The sequence below is a fragment of the Octopus sinensis genome, linkage group LG8 (assembly GCF_006345805.1).
Source record: "Octopus sinensis linkage group LG8, ASM634580v1, whole genome shotgun sequence".
Classification (NCBI taxonomy): Eukaryota; Metazoa; Mollusca; class Cephalopoda; order Octopoda; family Octopodidae; genus Octopus; species Octopus sinensis.
Window position 1 is genome coordinate 79213003 of NC_043004.1, and position 21600 is coordinate 79234602.

The 21600-nt window shown below is 38.3% G+C and overlaps 1 protein-coding gene across 1 annotated transcript in view; it reads left to right on the forward strand.

The window, feature by feature from the left end:
• LOC115214859 (collagen alpha-1(XXII) chain) overlaps window positions 1–21600 on the forward strand; it is a 257647-nt gene that overhangs the window by 226932 nt on the left and 9115 nt on the right. The window contains exons 32-34 of the mRNA XM_036505510.1: window positions 17803–17874; window positions 19464–19499; window positions 20201–20257. Coding sequence (XP_036361403.1) covers window positions 17803–17874; window positions 19464–19499; window positions 20201–20257 — 165 coding nt within the window. The remainder of the gene's footprint in view (window positions 1–17802; window positions 17875–19463; window positions 19500–20200; window positions 20258–21600) is intronic.

Below are 21600 nucleotides of genomic sequence, written 5' to 3' on the forward strand. Positions count from 1 at the left end.
GATAGATAGATAGATAGATAGGTGTGTGTGTGTGCAATGTATAAATAGATGTGTATATATATATATATGCATGTAAATGTATGTGTGTGGGTGGGTGTTTATATAAAGGATTATTCTATATGCACACACGCACACACACACTGATAGATAGATAGACAGACAGACAGACGAATAGACATTTATCGTGGAGTAAATTTTGTAACCGGCAGACGTTAAAAAGCGACCGGAGGGCCGACATTTTCGAACGCTTGTTCCTTGAGTCACATTGTAGCGTCTGCGGACGATTAAAACTTACGCCCGGCAAACGGAAATCTGCTTAACTCAGCAATACTGGGATGATGGTGATGATATCATTTAATTACGGCACCCCTTCTGATACAAACAGTTTCAACTTTCTCAATAAATAAAACAAAGAAACAAATATATAAATAACAGATGTAACATTATAGTCGTCGTGCAGCAGCCGCGGCCTTTTTGACTTTCCACCAAAACTAGTTCCGTGTTAGGCTTCTCTGTTTCCCAGTATATTCTTCGAGTGTTGCGTCCGCCTTTTAGAAGAACTGCCACCGGCATTTCGGCCAAAGGGAACGAAAGCTAAGAGGCTTCTTTTTCTTATTTGTTATCCACCCTGCCATGTTTTTTTTTTTTTTTATAGTCGCAGGCGTGGTTTTGTGTTAAGTAGCTGGCTTATCAACCACATGGTTCCGGGTTCAGTTCTACTGTCTGGCACCTTGGGAAAGTGTTTTCTGCTATAGCCCAGAGCCGACCAAAGCCTTGTGGGTGGATTTGGTAGACGGAAACTGAAAGAAGCTCTGTGTGTGTGTGTATGCATGTATGTCTGTATTTGTGTGTCTGTGTTTGTCCCCCACCCCCACCATCGCCACTTAACAACTGATATTGGTACATTTACGTCCCCGTAACTTAGCGGTTCGGCATAAGCGTCCGATAGAGTAAGTACTAGGCTTAGAAAGAATAAGTCCTAGGGTCGATTTGTTCGACTAAAGGCGGTGCTCCAGCATGACCGCAGTCAAATGACTGAAACAAATATAAGAATGAAAGAACATTATGTGAAGGCGCGTGGCCTAGTGGTTAGGCGTGTTGCACTCGCAACCAAGAGATCACAGTTTCGATTCCCAGACCAGCTGTGTTTTGTGTTCATGAGCAAAACACTTCATTTCACGTTGCTCCAGTACACTCAGCTGTAAATGGGTCACCCTATGACGGACTGTCTTTCCGATCAGGGGGCACGGTGCAAAGGGCATTGTGACCAGCGATGTATAACAACATCTGATAGTTTGGTCGATCACGTGATTACTATAGTATGTTACAAGACATAAACATTGCTATGATATGACAGCAACGTACCAGACCCGGCGACGCGTCGGTTCACCTGTTGTCGAACCAGCCTCACGATAGAGGGCGATGATTGGGTGATAAGGATTGGAATCTCCTGTACTATACTTTGCCCACAATTCACTGCACGATATCATAGATTGACAATCGATTAAATCGATTTCAGTGATTGATTAGTACTTAACTTGACTGCTAATTAATTATTATTGATTGAGGAAAGGTAAACAAACAAAAAAAACGATGTTAACCTGTATGTGACTATAATTTCGACTGTATTAAGCCATATTAATCATTATTAAACTATATTACTAAACAGCAGTATTGGCTTCAATTCACTTTAAAAAGCATCGCGCTTACTTTCTTTCTAAACGCAGTTCTTAAAATCTCTCTCTCTCTCTCTCTCTCTCTCTCTCTCTCTCTCACTCTCTCTCTCTCTCTCCCTACATCTGTGTGTATGTGTCGCTGGAGAGGCGTTTATTTTTAAAATATAATTTAAGTTGTATGAAAAGCGTTGCGCAACTTTTAACATAACTTGTCATGTTTTAAAACCTTGAGTGCGAGTGAGATGCTTGTGTAACAAGATTGAGTGTGATCGAAGATGCTTGTGTAACAAGATTGAGTGTGAGCGAAGATGCTTGTGTAACAAGATTGAGTGTGAGCGAAGATGCTTGTGTAACAAGATTGAGTGTGAGCGAGGATGCTTGTGTAACAAGGTTGAGTGTGAGCGAAGATGCTTGTGTAACAAGATTGAGTGTGAGCGAAGATGCTTGTGTAACAAGATTGAGTGTGAGCGAGGATGCTTGTGTAACAAGGTGAGTGTGAGCGAAGATGCTTGTGTAACAAGATTGAGTGTGAGCGAGGATGCTTGTGTAACAAGGTTGAGTGTGAGCGAAGATGCTTGTGTAACAAGATTGAGTGTGAGCGAAGATGCTTGTGTAACAAGATTGAGTGTGAGCGAAGATGCTTGTGTAACAAGATTGAGTGTGATCGAAGATGCTTGTGTAACAAGATTGAGTGTGAGCGAGGATGCTTGTGTAACAAGGTTGAGTGTGAGCGAAGATGCTTGTGTAACAAGATTGAGTGTGAGCGAAGATGCTTGTGTACAAGATTGAGTGTGAGCGAGGATGCTTGTGTAACAAGGTTGAGTGTGAGCGAAGATGCTTGTGTAACAAGATTGAGTGTGAGCGAGGATGCTTGTGTAACAAGGTTGAGTGTGAGCGAAGATGCTTGTGTAACAAGATTGAGTGTGAGCGAAGATGCTTGTGTAACAAGATTGAGTGTGAGCGAAGATGCTTGTGTAACAAGATTGAGTGTGATCGAAGATGCTTGTGTAACAAGATTGAGTGTGAGCGAGGATGCTTGTGTAACAAGGTTGAGTGTGAGCGAAGATGCTTGTGTAACAAGATTGAGTGTGAGCGAAGATGCTTGTGTAACAAGATTGAGTGTGATCGAAGATGCTTGTGTAACAAGATTGAGTGTGAGCGAAGATGCTTGTGTAACAAGATTGAGTGTGAGCGAAGATGCTTGTGTAACAAGATTGAGTGTGAGCGAAGATGCTTGTGTAACAAGATTGAGTGTGAGCGAGGATGCTTGTGTAACAAGGTTGAGTGTGAGCGAAGATGCTTGTGTAACAAGATTGAGTGTGAGCGAGGATGCTTGTGTAACAAGGTTGAGTGTGAGCGAAGATGCTTGTGTAACAAGATTGAGTGTGAGCGAAGATGCTTGTGTAACAAGATTGAGTGTGAGCGAAGATGCTTGTGTAACAAGATTGAGTGTGATCGAAGATGCTTGTGTAACAAGATTGAGTGTGAGCGAAGATGCTTGTGTAACAAGATTGAGTGTGATCGAAGATGCTTGTGTAACAAGATTGAGTGTGAGCGAAGATGCTTGTGTAACAAGATTGAGTGTGAGCGAAGATGCTTGTGTAACAAGATTGAGTGTGATCGAAGATGCTTGTGTAACAAGATTGAGTGTGAGCGAAGAATCTTGTGTAACAAGATTGAGTGTGAGCGAAGATGCTTATGTAACAAGATTGAGTGTGAGCGAAGATGCTTGTGTAACAAGATTGAGTGTGATCGAAGATGCTTGTGTAACAAGATTGAGTATGAGCGAAGATGCTTGTGTAACAAGACTGAGTTTCAGTGAACGAAGGCGTCGGTATTTGTCGAGATCCAAAACTATATACTCAAGTGACATTGTCTGCAAATCCATAGTTTCAACATATTAACTGCCAAACTTTTCAAAAGTATCGGAAGTACCGTTAACTATAAACACACTAACAACGGGAAGTATTTCCCTTAAGTCGGGTAACGGCCTCGGGTGGAAACCTACATCAAAATATGTGCTCCCTCGCCAGTTTGGTTTTGTCTTCTATTATAATTCCATTCACGGCGACTTGGTGGCAGAATCGTTAGCGCGTCAGAAAAATTGCTTTACGGCATTTCTTCTCGCTGCTTACGTTCTGTGTTCAAATTCCGCTGTGATCGACTTTGCCTTTCATCCTTTCGGAGTCGATAAAACAAAGTACCAGACAAACACTGGGGTCGAAGTTGGCCTTGCCCCAAAATTTGAAACCGTTATACTTCCAATTAAATCAATGATGTCTTATACGAATATTTATCGATAAACATTAATCGATAAATCGTCCCTAATGGTCTACTGATACTTCGTTTTATCGGCCTCGAGAGTATAAACAGCTAACTTGATCTCGAGAGGATTTGAACCCGGAACATCAAAAATCGTTACTAAATATCGCTCGGTGTTTCTGTCTGTCCGACGCTCTGACGATTCCGTCTGTTCAACGTTTAGTTTTGGATCTTGTTCTAATTCCTAATTCTCTTAATAAACACTCACACACATACACACGCACTCAAACACACACACAGATACATTCTCTCTCACACACAGAAACTTTCTCACGTCAGTGGTGGGTGTGTGCGTGTGTGCGTGTGTTACAGCTTATCTACATACATATATATTATTTAGAGGTATATGTATATATTTACATATACACACACAGGAGATAGATTGATAACTAAGAGTATTTGTGTGTGTGTGTGTGTGTGTGTGTGTGTGTGTGTGTGTGAGAGAGAGAGAGAGAGAGAGAGAGAGAGAGAGAGAGAGAGAGAGAGAGAGAGAGAGAAGAAATTCTAGCAAATAACCCAAGCATGCGAAAACCTTAAACTATCTTGTACAGAACAACCAACGAGATGAACATAGCTACATACCAATGTTAAAGACTATTTCCTATGATTAAAAATTTTTTTAAATTGTATTTGAAAAAAAGAAAATTCGATCAAATGTTTTAAGATATTTCCTTCTCTCTACGGAAAACAAAAAATTTATAAGAACTATCAAGAGTTCATTCACTTGCCCTGAGACCAGCCATTCCTCCGAGAGATGTAGTCATGTAGAGCGTGGTGTGACAGAATGGTAGTTATATAGGCTGACTGTCAAACGAGAAGATATTTTGATTCGTTTAATTTTCATATTGAACAGGGTATATAAGGGGAGGTAGTGAGAGAGAGAGAGAGAGAGAGAATGACAAGTGGATATATAAGATTGATAGGATAAACTGGTTGTTTTATGGAACAAATGAGAATTCCATTAGAAAAAGTTTTAATCCATTTATAAGTTTATATATATATATAAAAGAATACAAAAAAATGGGAGACTAGAACGCAACAGGCGACAACAAGACATCCAGACAGATGATACAAAAAGGGACAAGGAAAAACAAGGACGGATCATTCGGACTTTTCTTTCGTCAGTCAAGTTCCAGATTATCTTTGCAATTTCGGCTGGTTAAATTCGAGACTGCTCCAATCTGGCCAGCCTCAAGGAAAATCTAAGCTAAGAGCTCTAGATTCCTTGGAAGAAAGCAACGAATGTATACGTAAAAAGGACAAAAAAAATGGAGAAATGGTACACAAATACAAATGCATAAACAGGACATTAACAACAGGTGCCTTTCGACTAAGGACGAATAGATACATACATATATATATATATATATATATATATATATATATATATATGTGTGTGTGTGTGTGTGTGTGTGTTGTGTGTGTGTGTGATCAACTTGACGGACAGATGCCTCATCAATGGAAGAAGGGGGCGACCAGATCTGGGAGCTGTTTCCACAGAGTTCCGACCATGTTTGAATTCACGATGCTAGCGTTTTACAAGGTCATATGATGGGGCATCATCACCATAAGTTACTTTCATTTCATCAAAAGTCTCCCGTGGTGTGCGTCCTTTCAAATACAAAAACCGGATCACTGCTCGACACTCAACAGGCTCCATTTCACACTTGACTCAGTTCAAACACCTGTAAATCACAAACCACAATTAGTTCAGAGCAATTTGCCAGTTAATCTATAGAGATATAAATAATTGCACATGCAAAATTTCAGCTAGATCAAACAACTGCAAGTGGGTCAGAGGCATTACTTATTGAACCTCCCTCGTATCTATAGTGAGTTATCAGTATCGCTATGCCTAAGCAAAATGTGTGTGTGTGTGTGTGTGTGTGTGTGTGTGTGTGTGTGGTGTGTGTGTGTGTTCAAAGCATGGTTCTTGGACACAACTCTACAACATCATAACACTAACTTTAACGATCTCCAAAAGAACATAGACGTTCAATGCATATACCTTGAGTTCGCTAAAACCTTTGACAAGATTGATCGCGGAATCATCTGTCATAGATCAAGAAATCTTGGTATCACTGGCAACCACGGTGTATGGCTCAACGAATTTTTACATAGTAAAAGCCAAGCTATTGTTGCCAATGACTTCTTTTCTAAGTCACCCGTAGCAAATGATGTTCCCTCAAAGTACAGTCTTCGGGTTACTACAATTCACCATCACGCTATCGTGAATATAATTTCACGAGTATTCATGACGTTTCTGACAATGTCATAAACATATTGATTGTAATGAAAACCGCAGAAGTTGCCGATGCATTTGAGAATGAGCCAAATTTTATCTATCAGTGTGTGGGGACCGGCATGTCAAAGAATTGACCCAACGTTTCCTCTGTGTGTCGTAAAATGCAGCTAAAAGAAGTTGGGGTCGGATTTGCACTCTGACTCCGCAAAACCCTCAACAGAAACGACTGACAAAAAACAGACCCATTGGTAGGAAGATTATCCTCTGAGTGGCAAAAAGGTTTCATCCACCAGGAGTTGTAGGGACCCGCCAATAAATGGTGGATGAGGCGATGTGCTGTTACAGCTTATGCCTCCATACTACCTCTACTATTGATGAGCGAACGAAAATAATATGGAACTCAACGCATCAAAATTCCAAGTTCTTAAATACAAAATAAATGGCCACAGTACAAATTATTTTATGCCTGTGATTACAGCAATTCAAATCTCTGAAGTAATAAGAGAGTTCGGAATAAGTTTTTCAAACGATGCTTCTTTCATCCGAGATACTACTAAACTGACTTCTTATTGCAAACATCTCCCAGAATGGGTCTTCCAAAGCGTCATCTTAAAAGGATCGATAGTTATGTGACCATATGGAACACCTATGTTTTGGCTATTTTCAATGACTGATCACAGTGCTTAACACCGATCACACCTAGTTCAATGCAAAAAAAATGTAATTGAAGGTTACAGAATACGGTTATTAATAGAATAATTTCAGAAAAACGCCTTAATTATTTGGAAGGTCTTAAAGCTCTACATTTGTATTCTCTTGAACGTGGTAGAGAGAAAGCGAGAGAGGGAGAGGGACTGCTATCTATATAGGAAAGATCCTGGAAGGCCGTGTCTTAAATTTTGGTCTTATTAGAACTTTCATGTAAGAATTGACAGATAGAACCAGATTCCAGATATATCACCTTCTCCACCGAGAATAAGGACATTTTTTGTAACAATCTACATTTAAAGACGGTCTCCCTTGAAAATATAAAAAGTGATGCTGGCAGTTGTTTGAAAGGGAAAGCTGAACAAATTCCTGACAAGAATACAAGACCAGTCAACAATACAAGGTTACATTTAGAAAAGATCAGCTGCAACAAATTCAAGTAGGGCTCAAATTACGGTCATAAAAAATTAATAGAAGCGGGGGGGAAAAGGCGATGCCCACGCATGGCCGCGGTCCAGTGACTAAAACCAATAAAAGAATAAATAGAATAGAACGAATGTATATATGTGTATGTATATATATATATATATATATATATATGTATATATATATTATATGTGTATAGAGGATAGAATGTGTGTGTATGTAATACATATGTATAAATAATAGTATATAAATATATATAACGTGTGCATGTGTGTGTGTGTGTATGTATGTATGTATGTATGTATGTATGTATGTATGTATATTATCGCATCTTGGGAGGGTCGTGTTGGCAATCTGACCCTCCCAATATACAACATCTGTTTCAACACAAGATTTCATGTCAACAAAAAAAACAATCAAATAAGTATGTGTGTGTATGTATGTGTGTATGTATATGTGTATGTATGTGTGTATGCGTGTGTGTATGCGTGTATGTGTGCGTGTGTATGTAGGTTTATGTGTGTGTATGTGTGTGTAAACTGAAAATATAATAGCATTTAGAATTAACGAAATCTACGTAAAGGCCATTTTTCTTCTACCCTGGGTCCCCTGTGTATAGAAACTAGTGGAGTACACTTGGTTTAGAGTACATTTTTTCTTTTCTGTGTTCTTCTATGGCGGAAGACACTAATCCAGTTGCTTAACGGAGCAAATATTTCAAGTTCACGTGGTCTAAATTATTGGCACGTGAGCAAATATTCATGGTTTTTTGAGATGTGAGATATTTAATTATAATCACGTTATTCAGTACAGATTGGATGTGCGCACGCGTGAGAGAGAGAGAGAGAGAGAGAAAGAGAGGGATGCTGCTGCTGACGATGATGATAGAAGTGGTATTGGTGGTGGGGGTGGGGGTGGGGTGGTGGAGGCGATGATGCTGATCATAATGATGTGGATGGTGGTAATGATGAGAACGGTAGTAATGATGATGGCAATGATGATAATGATGAAGAGGAGGAGGAGGATAATGATAATGATGGCGACGATGTTAATCATGATGATAAGGATGATGAGGAGGAAGAGAAGGAGGATAACCATGATGATGATGATGATGATAAGGTGCAGGAGGGGATTAATGATAACGATGATGACTATTATCACAACTCATTTGATGTTTGCGTTTGTTTATGAGAGTGGCATTGGTGGCTTCTCAGGTCAATGTCTTCGAGCTTCTTGTCTGTTCCCAGCCAGCAGCAGCAGCAGTAGTAGTAGTAGTAGTAGTAGTAGTAGTAGTAGTAGTAGTAGTAGTAGAAGGAGAAGAAAAAGAAGAAGAAGAATTAGTAGTAGTAGTAGTAGTAGTAGTAGTAGTAGTAGTAGTAGTAGTAGTAGTAGATGATTAGCCCATGGTTGGCCCTGTTGGAGTAGACCCATCTATGATCAAAGTGGAGGGCGTTCCAGTCATGAGTATCCCGTCCTTTTCTTTTCTTTTTCTTTTTTTTTTTTTACTGTTTATTCGGAACTTTTAATGTTTAATTACTTCTTATTTTTAGACAACGTTTAGCAGGATGGGTTTGAGGGAGATTTGGAGAAGATACCTGAAGCTGAGTGTGTGTGTGTGTGTGTGTGTGTGTGTGTGTGTGTGTGTGTGTGTGTGTGTGCGTGCGTGCGTGCGTGTGTGTTTGGTAAATGGTTTGGTAAATTAAATTTGCTGCTTAGAGTACTTTCTTGATTAAGAGAGATAAATCAGATATTTGCAATGGATCTGAAGACATAGGTGCAAACATTTCTATGAGGTTAAGAAGTCTGATTTGAAACTCCGTGATTCAGCGTTCGATCCTACTGAGCGACACCATGGGCAAGTGTCTTCGACAAAAGCTTAATTAATGGCGACTTTATATCTTGTAAGTATAATTTGGAAGACAGGAAATTTGCAGAAGCCGGTTTATATGCGTTTGTTAAGGCGGCGAGCTGGCAGAATTGTTAGCACATCGGGCGAAATGCTTTACGTTCTGAGTTCAAATTCCGCCAAGGTTGACTTTGCCCTTCATCCTTTCGGGGATCGATAAATTAAGTACCAGTTGCGTAGTGGGCTCGATCTAATCGACTATCCCCACCTCCCCCAACAAAATAAAAATTCGAGCCTTGTGCCTAGAGTAGAAAAGAATATAGTTTTAGGTTCAGTCCCACTGTGCAGTACCTTGGGCAAGTGTCTTCTGATATAATCCTGATGGGTAGGTGTGTGGCTTGGTGGTTAGGGTATTTGGTTCATGATCGTATGGTTGTGAGTTCGATTCTTGGCGGCGCGTTTTGTCCTTGCGCCAACCCACTCAGGTGACAAAAATGAGTCATGCCTGTAATCACAGATACAAAAATTATTTGTACCTGTAATTCAAAGGATCAGCCCCAGTAGTGATTATTTTATCGACCCCTACAGGATGAAAAGCGAAGTCGACTTCAGCAGAATTTGAACTCAGAACGTAGGGATGGACGAAATACTGCTAAGTATTTCGCCCGGCGCTCAACCGATTCTGCCAGCTCACTGCCTCACCACAATTTATTCGAGCGAATCCATCCTTTCATCAACAAGAGATTATTCTCATATAGACAACCCCTAAACCCAAGGTGTCACGTAGTGGGACTGAACTCGGAGCTGTATGGCTGGGAAACAAGGTTCTTACCACACAGCCACGCCTGCGCCCTTAGATATGTATAGAGAGAAAGAGAGATTAATTAGAAGACGCCTTCGAATTGAGTTTTTGCTTAATTACTCTAAAATTCCGTTAATGATTTCTGTTTCCGTTCGTTATTGAACAGTGCTGGAAGCAATATAAGACCTTGTACTTCCGTGGGAAATAAACATAAAAATTGTTTAGTTTGAAATTATATTTAAGAAAAATTTAGCAAAAGGAAAACAACTTTCAGCATAAAATCTTAACTCTATATTCTTTTCTACTCTTGGCATAAGGCCCGAAATTCTGGTGGTGTGGGGCGGGGGCAGTCGATTAGATCGACCTCAGTACGCAACTGATACTTAATTTATCGATCCCGAAAGGATGAACGGCAAGTTTGATCTCGGCGGAATTTGAACTCAGAACGTAAAGACAGACGAAATACTGCTAAGCATTTCGCCCGGCGTGCTAAAGATTCTGCCAGCTCGCTGCCTTCATCTTAACACTATATTATTTTCGTACTAACAAAGAAGCTCTGTGCTGCCTGGTTGTTATATCGAAGTAATACTATGAAAATTAATATACAGATTTTGGTACATAAGACGAATTATTTGACCGACAAAATAAGATGTTGGTGTAGTTCTCACCAATGTGGGAATTACAGTAGAATTTTCTCGTACATTAATTCATAAACAATAAACAATATTCTTGGTTTTTGCCTTGTAGTTATTATGTATGATAAAAATACTATCAGGGTTCCCAATTCTTGAGATATTAGTTTCAAATTTTAGCACAACGCCAGCAAGTTCGGGGGTTGGGGAATAAGTCGATTACATCGACCCCAGTGCTCAACATGGTATTTATTGTATCGATCCTCAAAGGAATGAAAGGCAAAGTCGATCTGGGCGGAATTCGAACGCAGAGCGTAAAGACGGACGAAATGCCACTATGAATTTCGCCCGGTATGCAAACGATTCTGCCAACTTGCCTTGAGGTATTAACATAAAATGTAAAGAGACAGGATCCGCCATGTAAAAATTTTCATTCTGGCTTGTTTTGGGAAGTTACCCGACATTTTCCCTGAGTATTCATCCTAAGTTATTTCATAGATTATGGGAATAATAGCAAACATCTATCATATCTAACTGACCAATCGAGTAACTGCAGCTCCCTTCGGTCTGTTTCCAATATTCATTGTTTTGTAGATGCACATGAAGTCATCATGCTTCTTAATGCATTGAGCAAATCCTTCATGCAAAGCTCAGATAATGTCGGTTCTTGAAAAATCTAGAAATGTAGCCGCACGCAAACACACTCTGCAGTAGCCGTAGGGCGGCACGGAATTAACACGTCCAATAACATCGCTTTTTGTTGTCTTATTCGTGTTCTTCAACCTCTTGATCCTACTTCCAACGACACCGTTTCTTTTCATTAGTCCAGATGAAATGAATTAGGATCTCTTCATACAAAAAGGAGAATTTGAGCAGATTCGTCTTCTTGACGGGGCTTGAAAAGAGCAGATTAAATTAATCTTAAATGGTGCCTGGGCGGACTGAACTGATGAGCTACAACCTCGGTGAAGTGTACTGTCTGTGCATCTTTTAAATTGACTGCATTTTTTTTCGATGTCAAATATAAATACTCCACCAGGTACCTTCGTTACAGGGAATGTACCAGCCTGGCTGACACCGTTTGACTAAATCCAACCTTCGCTCAATCCGTATCAATAACAAAGATATCTATGTCACTGCCCTTATTAACATACTTTGTGACACATATGAGTGCTGTCACAGAGCTGTTGTACTCAGCACTGAAGAGTACCTTTAGAAGGTTACACAACAAATTGCTGAGAGAGACTACCTAACGACTGTTCAACGTGAGCTCCTCTCCTTGAACTTATAGATATGTTATCTTGCCTTCATCTTTCCGTTTATACCCACTATAAAATGGGTACCCCTCGTTGTTGTTTCAGTTTCTTAAAAAAGTTTCCAGAATATCTTTTGGCGCGTTTTAGCCTTGCATACAAGGTAATGCCCTTTAAGTGGTAGCCTATCCCTGGATTTTATACATCATGTTCTTGCCAGTTTCGAATGTCGTCTCAACTGCGAGATTGTATGTTTGAAAATAGCAATTCAACTTTACCTACTGAGTAGCATAAATCTAATCTTTCTCCGGGCACCACAACGCTAACAGCATTTACTTATTTTGCCCCATGGTCACTTTTGGATTATCTGTGTAAGACTTGTGCTGTGCATTTAGTGGTGAAATGAAAAAGAAAATCACCCATCATCCAGTATATATTTCTTAGACCCCTGCTTCCATTCAAACTACATAACAGTGTACTTGTTACAAGTTCAAATCCGCTTGAGGCATATCCGAACTCGCAAGAAAGTCATTCATGTATTTTGTCATAGAGAAATCTTCTCGTTGTAGTCAAATAGGTATAAATACACCAAGTTAGCTCACAGCTCTCCCTAACCAGAGGCATTTCGGAGTTGTTATCTCCTCTTCAGCAACAGAGACCGGAAAACCAGACGCTGCGAACTGACACGAGAGACAGCCTCCCCTAATAATATTCCCGTCATCGTTCAGTAACTGGTTGAGCTATTCAGTGGCTCGCCATAAATAAATTATCCTTTTCCGATCGCTTATTCTCTTGCAACATTCCTTTATCTATTTAATTCAAACAATGTTATCCTTTTGTTTCTGATTCCTGTAATTGTATCACAACAGCTTAAACCCTGATACGAACTAAATGAACCTATCGAACTTCCGTTTCTCCAGATTGCAGTACTTTTTTCTTTATAGCTTTTGCAGAATACTTTACAGATGGTGTTCTCTTTGAACTTTGGCCGAGACATCTTGAGGTGGAAAACCACCTATACATAGAGATCTAGATTTAAATATAGAGTGAAGGATAGAGATGCGTCTTTATAATCGTAGTATTAATAGCAAACCACAGAGAATTTACACTTTCTGTTGTTGGTTTAAACGGTGTATGTCATTAGTTTAAATATAGAATAAAGAGTAGGCCTACATCTTCTGTTAGGGATATCAATTGTAGATAACATAAGAATTAATGCAGCATGCTATTGCATTTATGAATATTAAGACAAAATGATACAATGTTGCTGCAGATGAAGAATTCGACACATCACACCGGAATACACATTTGTACGCACCACACACCTTTCCGAAATCATAACCGTCTTAAAATATCTTAGAACTTTACTCAATAATGTTGCAACAAAGTTTATTTGTTTTGTCTTTGTTTTGTTTTTGTTTTTGTCTGGTTATTTTTGTTTTGTTTGTTTTTGTCTTTTTTTTTTTAAACCACATTATAACCTTGCTTGGGTGAAAGTAAAGCGGAATCTGTTTGGTCTCAGGCGTCTAATTCTTGTGAGTTTCAAATGACACACGAACACACTAAAGCCAGGCTGGAGCGGACGTGCATGCACACACACACACACACACACACACACACACACACACACACACACACAAGTTGTGTTTACATTTATATGATACGCGTTCTTTACTTCTTTAATCATTTGATTAGCCATATACACAAATACTTATCTAGCTATCAGTGTGTATGTTTGTGTGTGTGTGTGTGTGCGTGAGAGAGAGAGAGAGAGGAGAGAGAGAGAGAGAGTCCAAATTGCAGGAGTGAAACAGGTATAGACTTAGGAGTGGCTGTGTGGTAAGTAGCTTGCTTACCAACCACATGGTTCCAGGTTCAGTCCCACTGCATTATATATATAGTTCTGAGCTGGAAGAAACTTTTGATGCTGTCATAGAAACAATAATGGGTTAATTACAGAATGAAAACAGAGGAGATGACTGGAAGGAAATTTGCTTTCAATTTCGGACCTTATTATAGAATTTCAAAATTGAATTCAAACGTATTTCTATAGTTTATTCTTGGAATAAATATTTTACAATCTGCTAGTATGAGATGATGAATAATTCTTACTACTATAGACACAAAGCCCGAAATTTGAGGGCCAGGGGTTAGTTGATTACATCAATCCCAGTAATTGACTGGTACTTATTTTGTCAACCCCGAAAAGATGAAAGACAAAGTCGACCTCGGTGCAATTAGAAGTTAGAATGAAAAAGCTGAAGAAACGCTGCTAAGGTGGTTGTTCGTTTTGAAGTTTCTTAATAAAATGAGCACACACACACACACTGTACTCGATTTTATAGAGGGAGACTATTTGTACTTTATTTTGGAAATATATACTTACTACATTAAAGAGTAAATGTTTGTATATTACACAATCAATTCTGCTCTGTAAGCAAGATTCCTTCCTTTCCGGCCATTGAAAAAAGATCATAGCAAAACAGCGGGAATATGAAACCAATATATCTTAGAGTTAGTTGTAAGGTAGCCAACTTGGTGATGTCGAAATATCGCATTGGGAACTTCTGGAGAAATATTTTATTCTTCCAAAAGTGTGAAGATAAAAATTGTTATTGCCGTTGTTGTCGTTGTTGTTGTTAATAGTGCAGTGACTATGTTAGTGATGACGATTAATGTATTAGATACTGAGTTGAGGGCAGTAATATTTTTAAGAACAGTGTTAAGTGTTGGTTTACTTTTTGACGTATTAAAAATAATTAAACTTTAGCAACTTCAAATTCGTCAACGTCAACATCAATTTCGTTATCAACTTTTCTACTACAGCGACACCAAGCTGGCCTTTATTATACAAATACATATATATATAATATATATATATATATATATAGCCTAGTATAGTAGATTAAATGTATAGTATAATATAGTATAGTATGGTGAAAGTGCTAGGTTTAGTGGCTAGGGCATTTGGCTTACGATTCTAAGGTCGTGTGTCCTTGAACAAGACTCTTCGCTTCATGTTGCTTCACTCCACTCAGATAGCAAAAATGAGTTGTACCTGTATTTCAAAAGGGCCAGCCTTGTCACATTCTGTGTCACGCTGATCTCCCCGAGAATTACATCAAGAGTACACGTGTCTGCGGAGTGCTCAACCACTTGTATGTTAATTTCATGAGCAAGCTGTTCCGTTGATCGGATCAACTGGAGTACTCACCGTCGAAACCGACGGAGGGCCAGTGTTTTTTTTGGGTTTTTTTTAGTATGGTATTTGCTTTTATATCTTATGTACTAAACGTCTGTATATTTACAGTAATGTAAGATGCGACAATTTTTATCATGCAAAATTTGTAATCTTTTACAAAACTTTTCATCATTTACATTCTTTTGCAATTCTGCAAAAAGTAATTCACTGATTTCGGTGTCAGTCCATAAAAGAATCGCTGCATCTTGTGGTTCCGACATTAACGTTGGCGGCGAAATTACAGTCAACGATGACGAAATCGAGGTAGATGACGACGCAATGATGACTGACAATTACGAAAATGAGGCTGACGGTGACGAATTTGAGGTTGACATTGACGAATTAGAGGTTGATAATGTCGAATTAGAGGTTGATAATGTCGAATTAGAGGTTGATAATGTCGAATTTCTTGAGAAACCCTGTATGCATGTGTGTGTGTGTTTGTTTGTTTGTGTGTGTGTGTGTGTGTGTGTGTGTGTGTGTGTGTGTGTGTGTGTGTTGTAGCATCCTTTTGATAAGCCAACACCTCAGTAAAAGAAATAAAAGCAGTACTCTGTTGGGAATAATGTCCACAAGCCAAGAATGAGTTCCAATTGCAGTTACTTAATACGTTTGGGGAAAGCAACACTCAACTAACTTCCCTTACCGATTGGTGAACAGCACTGGGTATGAAACGCAACACTAAGCAGAGAACATTGATGCTTTTGATCATAGATTTGATCAACCAGTGCTGACCTGGGATTAAATAACATCGTCAATGTGTAACATTTAATTTTATTTACTACTGCAAAAACCTAGTAAACCATTGATTGCATTCCACGTGCACCACTTGCGCTCTTTCTCTCTTTCTCTTTCTCTCTCTCTCTCTCTCTTTCTCTCTCTTCTCTTCTCTTCTCTTCTCTCAAATCCTGTTGTGTAAACTTAACCAGATCAGTTTCATAAAAAAATAGCACAGAATTTTCAAAAATTAGTGGTGTGTATAATGAAGTAGTCTACATTGAAAATATTGCTTGCAAATTAAAAAATATATGATGAGAAGTCACTGTCAGATTTTTTTCTTTTTAAAAGTATAAGCATGTACTCTGACAGACAAACAGACAGACAAAATTTACTTGTCGCTTTGTTCTAATTTATTTTGACGGTAATTAAATATAATTCAATAAGATGCTTACCTTTAAAAATTAAAATTGTGATGGCAAGCAACCCACAAGCAACGCAATCAGCTACCTTTAGCCCAAACTTGCAACCCTGCTGTCAAGCATTATTAGATCATACTGGGGACACACACACACACAAATTATGCGTATGCCAATATTTTTTATCGTTTCCTGTTTCGTGCTGATTTAAAAATTATTTAATTGGGCGGCGAATTGGCAGACTTGTTAGAGAATCCAAAGAACGCTCCAATTCTGTGTTCTGCGTTCAAACCTCACTGAGGTCAAGTTTTTCTTTCATCTGTTCAAGGACGATAAATGTCGGCTCAAGATGGTAGAGCATGGCTGGTATACCTTGCGGTATCGATTTCAACTCTGTGCGGTCTGAGTTCGAAGTCTGCCTCGTATTATTGGCCTTCTTGTGAAAACAGGACCTTCGGTGCTTACAATACTAGAGCTCCAAAGTCAGATGGAACCCTTTCTTGTATAATAATTGGCCGCCGGCACTGGTTCCTCAAAAGCAAGTGGAAAACTAGAAGTTTAAAGAACTACTTCTCTCATACTTGCGATATTTCTTGTGGTTCAGAGTTCAAAAATTGCAGCTTTTTAGATCTCCGGAGTTGTGTGGGGCATGTCCTCATTGTGCTGAGCTACGTCTAGCATAAACGCTTTGTTGTACTGAAATCAAATTATTATTCTTTCCAAATACAAACTTACACAACAATAGTGAGGTTGCTTCGAGCCCCTACAAGACGTAATGTGTTCTCACTTCTATACATCGTTTCTCTTCGTTTAGAGCGACGAGACCAACGGTGAAGAGGACGACTGCAGACCTAAAAGTTATCTTACTAATGAATTCTATTCTGGTATTCCTGTTCATTTAAGGCAACACACCAACAGCAACTGGGGACGCAATGGCCCAGTGGTTAAGGCAGCGGACTCGCGGTTGGAGGATCGCGGTTTCGATTCCCAGACCGGGCGTTGTGTGTGTTTATTGAGAGAAAACACCTAAAAGCTCCACGGGGGGGGGGCGACTCTTGTTGTACTCTTTCGCTACAACTTTCTCTCACTCTTTCTTCCTGTTTCTTGTCCCCGACTTCCTACGCAACCGCTGAGCCTGGATGCACATTCATCCATCCGTCGATGCTCTCGGTGTCGGGGGTTGACCTGCTTTCTCTTCTGCAGGTCTTACGAATAGTGAAGGACCACGTTTCAGACTTCTCCCACTCTGGGACGAAGACCGCTTCGCTCAGCAAACAAACAAACACCAACAGTAGAAAGGGTGATTGCAGACGATAAACTTTTCTTCTTTATGTTGTATTCTACTCCATTATTCCTGTTCGTTTAGGACAACGAAACCAGCAACAGAAAGGGCGACTATAGACGATAAATTTATCTTTTTAATGTTGTATTGTATTCCAAAACTGTTGAATAAATATTTAAAATTATAAATCAACGTTATTGAATTCCCTTTCTCTTTTTCTTTTACAATTTCAGGGCATAATTGGTCCACCAGGACAATCGGGTATAATGGGACCTGTTGGCCTACCAGGTGTCCCTGGACCACCTGTAAGTATTCAATGACAAATCCAACTTTAAACTACTGTCTTTATATCATCAAATATTTCATTTAATTTACAGCTCGAGTCTAAAACAGATTATTATTATTATTATTATTATTATTATTGCTTAATCATTACTTAATATTACTAGCACTGATGCATCACCAGATACTAAGGTTTCTGGATTCACTCCTGCTACATTCCAGACAACGCATAATTTCTGCTAATTCCTCTTTTATATATATTTTTTTCTTTTGCTTGCTTCAGTCATTAGACTGCGGTTATGCTGGGGCACCGACCTTCCTTTGACTGCATTTACGTTTTATGTGGGCGGATGTAAATTAAAAGTTTATTTTTAAATTCCGCAAGACAAGATATGTCAGCCGTGTCCATCATCTGGTACATAATCTTTAATCTTAGTATTTTATAGATTATATATCTTTATAATTTGATAAATTTGTATTAAATTAATGGTCGAAAAGATCAGGACTGTAAAAATCCTTTTGCCTCCGAGTTCAAATTCCGCCGAGGTCAACTTTGCTTTTCATTCTTTCGGGGTCGATAAATAAAGTACCAGTTGCGTACTGGAGTCGATCTAATCGACTGGCTCCCTGCCCAAAAATTTCGGGCCTTGTGCCTAGAGTAGAAAAGAATCCTTTAGCTTCTGATGAAAAAGAAGAAGCTTCCTTGCATTCTCAAATTTTTGTTTTATATTTTGTAGGGGAAAAAACTTGATCCTAGAATTCAAGGCAGACACGGTTTTATTCTAACAGGCAATTCCATTTGACGTAAAAAAATTAAAAAATTTCATCGTAAATAGAATCTGTTTTAAAATCAGAGTAAACCTATTTGCAAAAAGATGGTTGTAACAGATAAAATATTAATGAAATTATTGCACTGCACTCAGTAGTAGCAACGCCCGCGTTCAGTTACAATTAGCGGTAGTTTATGCCGAGCCTTTTGTGGATCAACTTAGAAATATGACGAGAACATTACCACTATTGGGTGTGAATACTTAAAACCTTCGAAGTAGTTAGGTTTTCCTCTTGAAGCTTAAACATCTTTTAAATCCGTGTGTTTCGTCAGGTTCGAATGCCGTTGGGGAGTGGAAGAGGTACGTCACATCCCGAGGCTTTCTCCCCGTCTGGTGTCAGGACCCGTTTCCTCAGACTTTATTATATTTATGTAGCGCCCTTTCTCAAAAATTCATTCTTTGTATTTTACATGAAGAACAAGTTCTTAAAATAATCACAGACCATTTTTTAGAGTACATACTCCCCGCTCTGAACAAGGCAAAATAATGACCAAGAAAAATTAGTGCCTGAGTTCAATACAAATTATTTATTCAATTCAGCTCAATATTAGTAGGTTTATTATTATTATTATATTTACGTCTATTGTGATAGAGAAGTGCAATAATTTGTCATACAAAAACCATTTGTGATGCCGCTAGAATTAAAGTCCATACATCATTTGCTTTCTGTTTCCTTCGTCTTTGACAAAAAAACAAATGAAGCTTAAAAAATCATGAATGATTTATTAAAGTTTACACATTCTATTTTAATGGTAATTGTTTGAAATTTTGTGTATTTCCAGGGACCTCCCGGGCCGGTAGGACCACAAGGAGACCGTGTAAGTTGATTTAATTGTTACTGTTCTGTTTCACGGGGAAGCATGTTTGTATGCCATCCTACTTATAATTACAAAATCCAGCAAATTACTTTCTAAAATGCAAGCAAAAGAGGAGAGATACAGGGATAAAGGTTCATCTAATCGTTACATCGTGGATTATCATGCTAACGTGGAGGCACAATGGCCCAGTGGTTAGGGCAGCAGACTCGCAGTTGTGGGACCACAGTTTCGATTTCCAGACCGGGCGTTGTGAGTGTTTATTGAGCGAAAACACCTAAAGCTCCACGAAGCTCCGACAGGGGATGGTGGCGAACCCTGCTGTACTCTCACCACAACTTTCTCTCACTCTTTCTTCCTATTTCTATTGTAACTGTAATTTGAAAGGGCCAGCCTTGTCACGCCCTGTGTCACGCTGAATCTCCCTGAGGCTGATCGGATCAACTGGAACCCTCGTCGTCGTAACCGACGGAGTGCCACGATATCAAGCTAACATTTTGCTCCACGGAAGTTTTCTTTTTCTATCCTTTTAAACGGAAAAGTTCTGTAAAGAAGGAAAAGTCAAATCTATAGAATTAAACATGTCATTTGTTGATTTCTCGATATGTAATACCTATATGTAATATATAATATATGTAATACATAGATATGTCACACTTTCTCAAAAGTTATAATAATTGTTGATCTTTTCTTTTCGTTTATAGGGAGATACATTAGGTGTTTCAGGATCAGATGGCGCATCAATGGCTTACGGACCCCAGGTAATTAGTAACCATTATGTAAACAATACGATTAATTACATCATCAATTAGTGGTCAAAAAATTCCTGTTAAAGCTTCTTTCAATATGGAATCTGTAAACGAGGCATTCAGTCATGTCCGGCATTCGCCATGATAGATCGCTAGCCACTAAACCTTTTTCTATTTTCTCTCCCTGTTTATTTCTGTGTTCCTTTCTGTCAAAGAGCGTAAGCTCGAAATGTAAAAGACTTTCTCACTTCCCGAGCGTTAAACTAATACATCTGTTTGCTGTTTACACACACGTCTTCGTCTTTTGTTTTTTTTTATTGCTAAATTCTCACTATTTTATTATTAACACAGATTTAATTATGATGGAAACAGGATTTTACGATTTTCAACAAAAATACCCTCTCTCCTCAACTGTCTCATATATATATATATATATGCATATATATATATATATATATATATATATGCATATATATTTATATATATATGCATATATATATATATATATATATGCATATATATTTATATATATATGCATATATATATGCATATATATATATATGTGCATACATGCATATATATATGCATATATATATATATGTGCATACATGCATATATATATGCATATATATATATATGTGCATACATGCATATATATATGCATACATATATATACATGCATACATACATGTATGCAAACACACATACTATATATATAATAAAATAAGATAAACACAAGTTTATAATGTGAGTTTCATTGTTATGACTGGTTGGAAACTTGCATTGAGTGTGCGGATTAGAACGTAATAATCTATGTGGAACATAAATGTAGCAGTCGTTTCGTAAACCTGTTTGTACACACACACAATATATATATATATATATATATATAATATATATATATATATTATATATATATATATATATATATATATATATATCGTTGTTGTTATGTAAAAGTGTCGTAAGTCCAAAACGTTGTGTTTTTCAGAAAGCGAAAAAAATATTTTCACCAATCTATAGCAAAGCTGTTGTACTACACTTTGATAATTTTTGGGATATCTTAGCATTTGAAGCAGCTGGAGATACAATAGTTTGACCAAAAGAACAGGCTATTGCAAGCAAAAATAATACTGAAAAAGACTCATTTGGCCAAATTTGGACATCCGACAGTTCAACATAACAGCACGATAATATATATATATATATTATATATATATATATTATATATATATATATATATAGATAGATATATAGAAGAAAGAAAGAAAGAAAAGAAAATGGCTAAAAAAATTTTTGGGGCTGCTATTTCTACTAAGTTCAGTATGTGGCGAAGTAATTTAGTTTACTAAGCC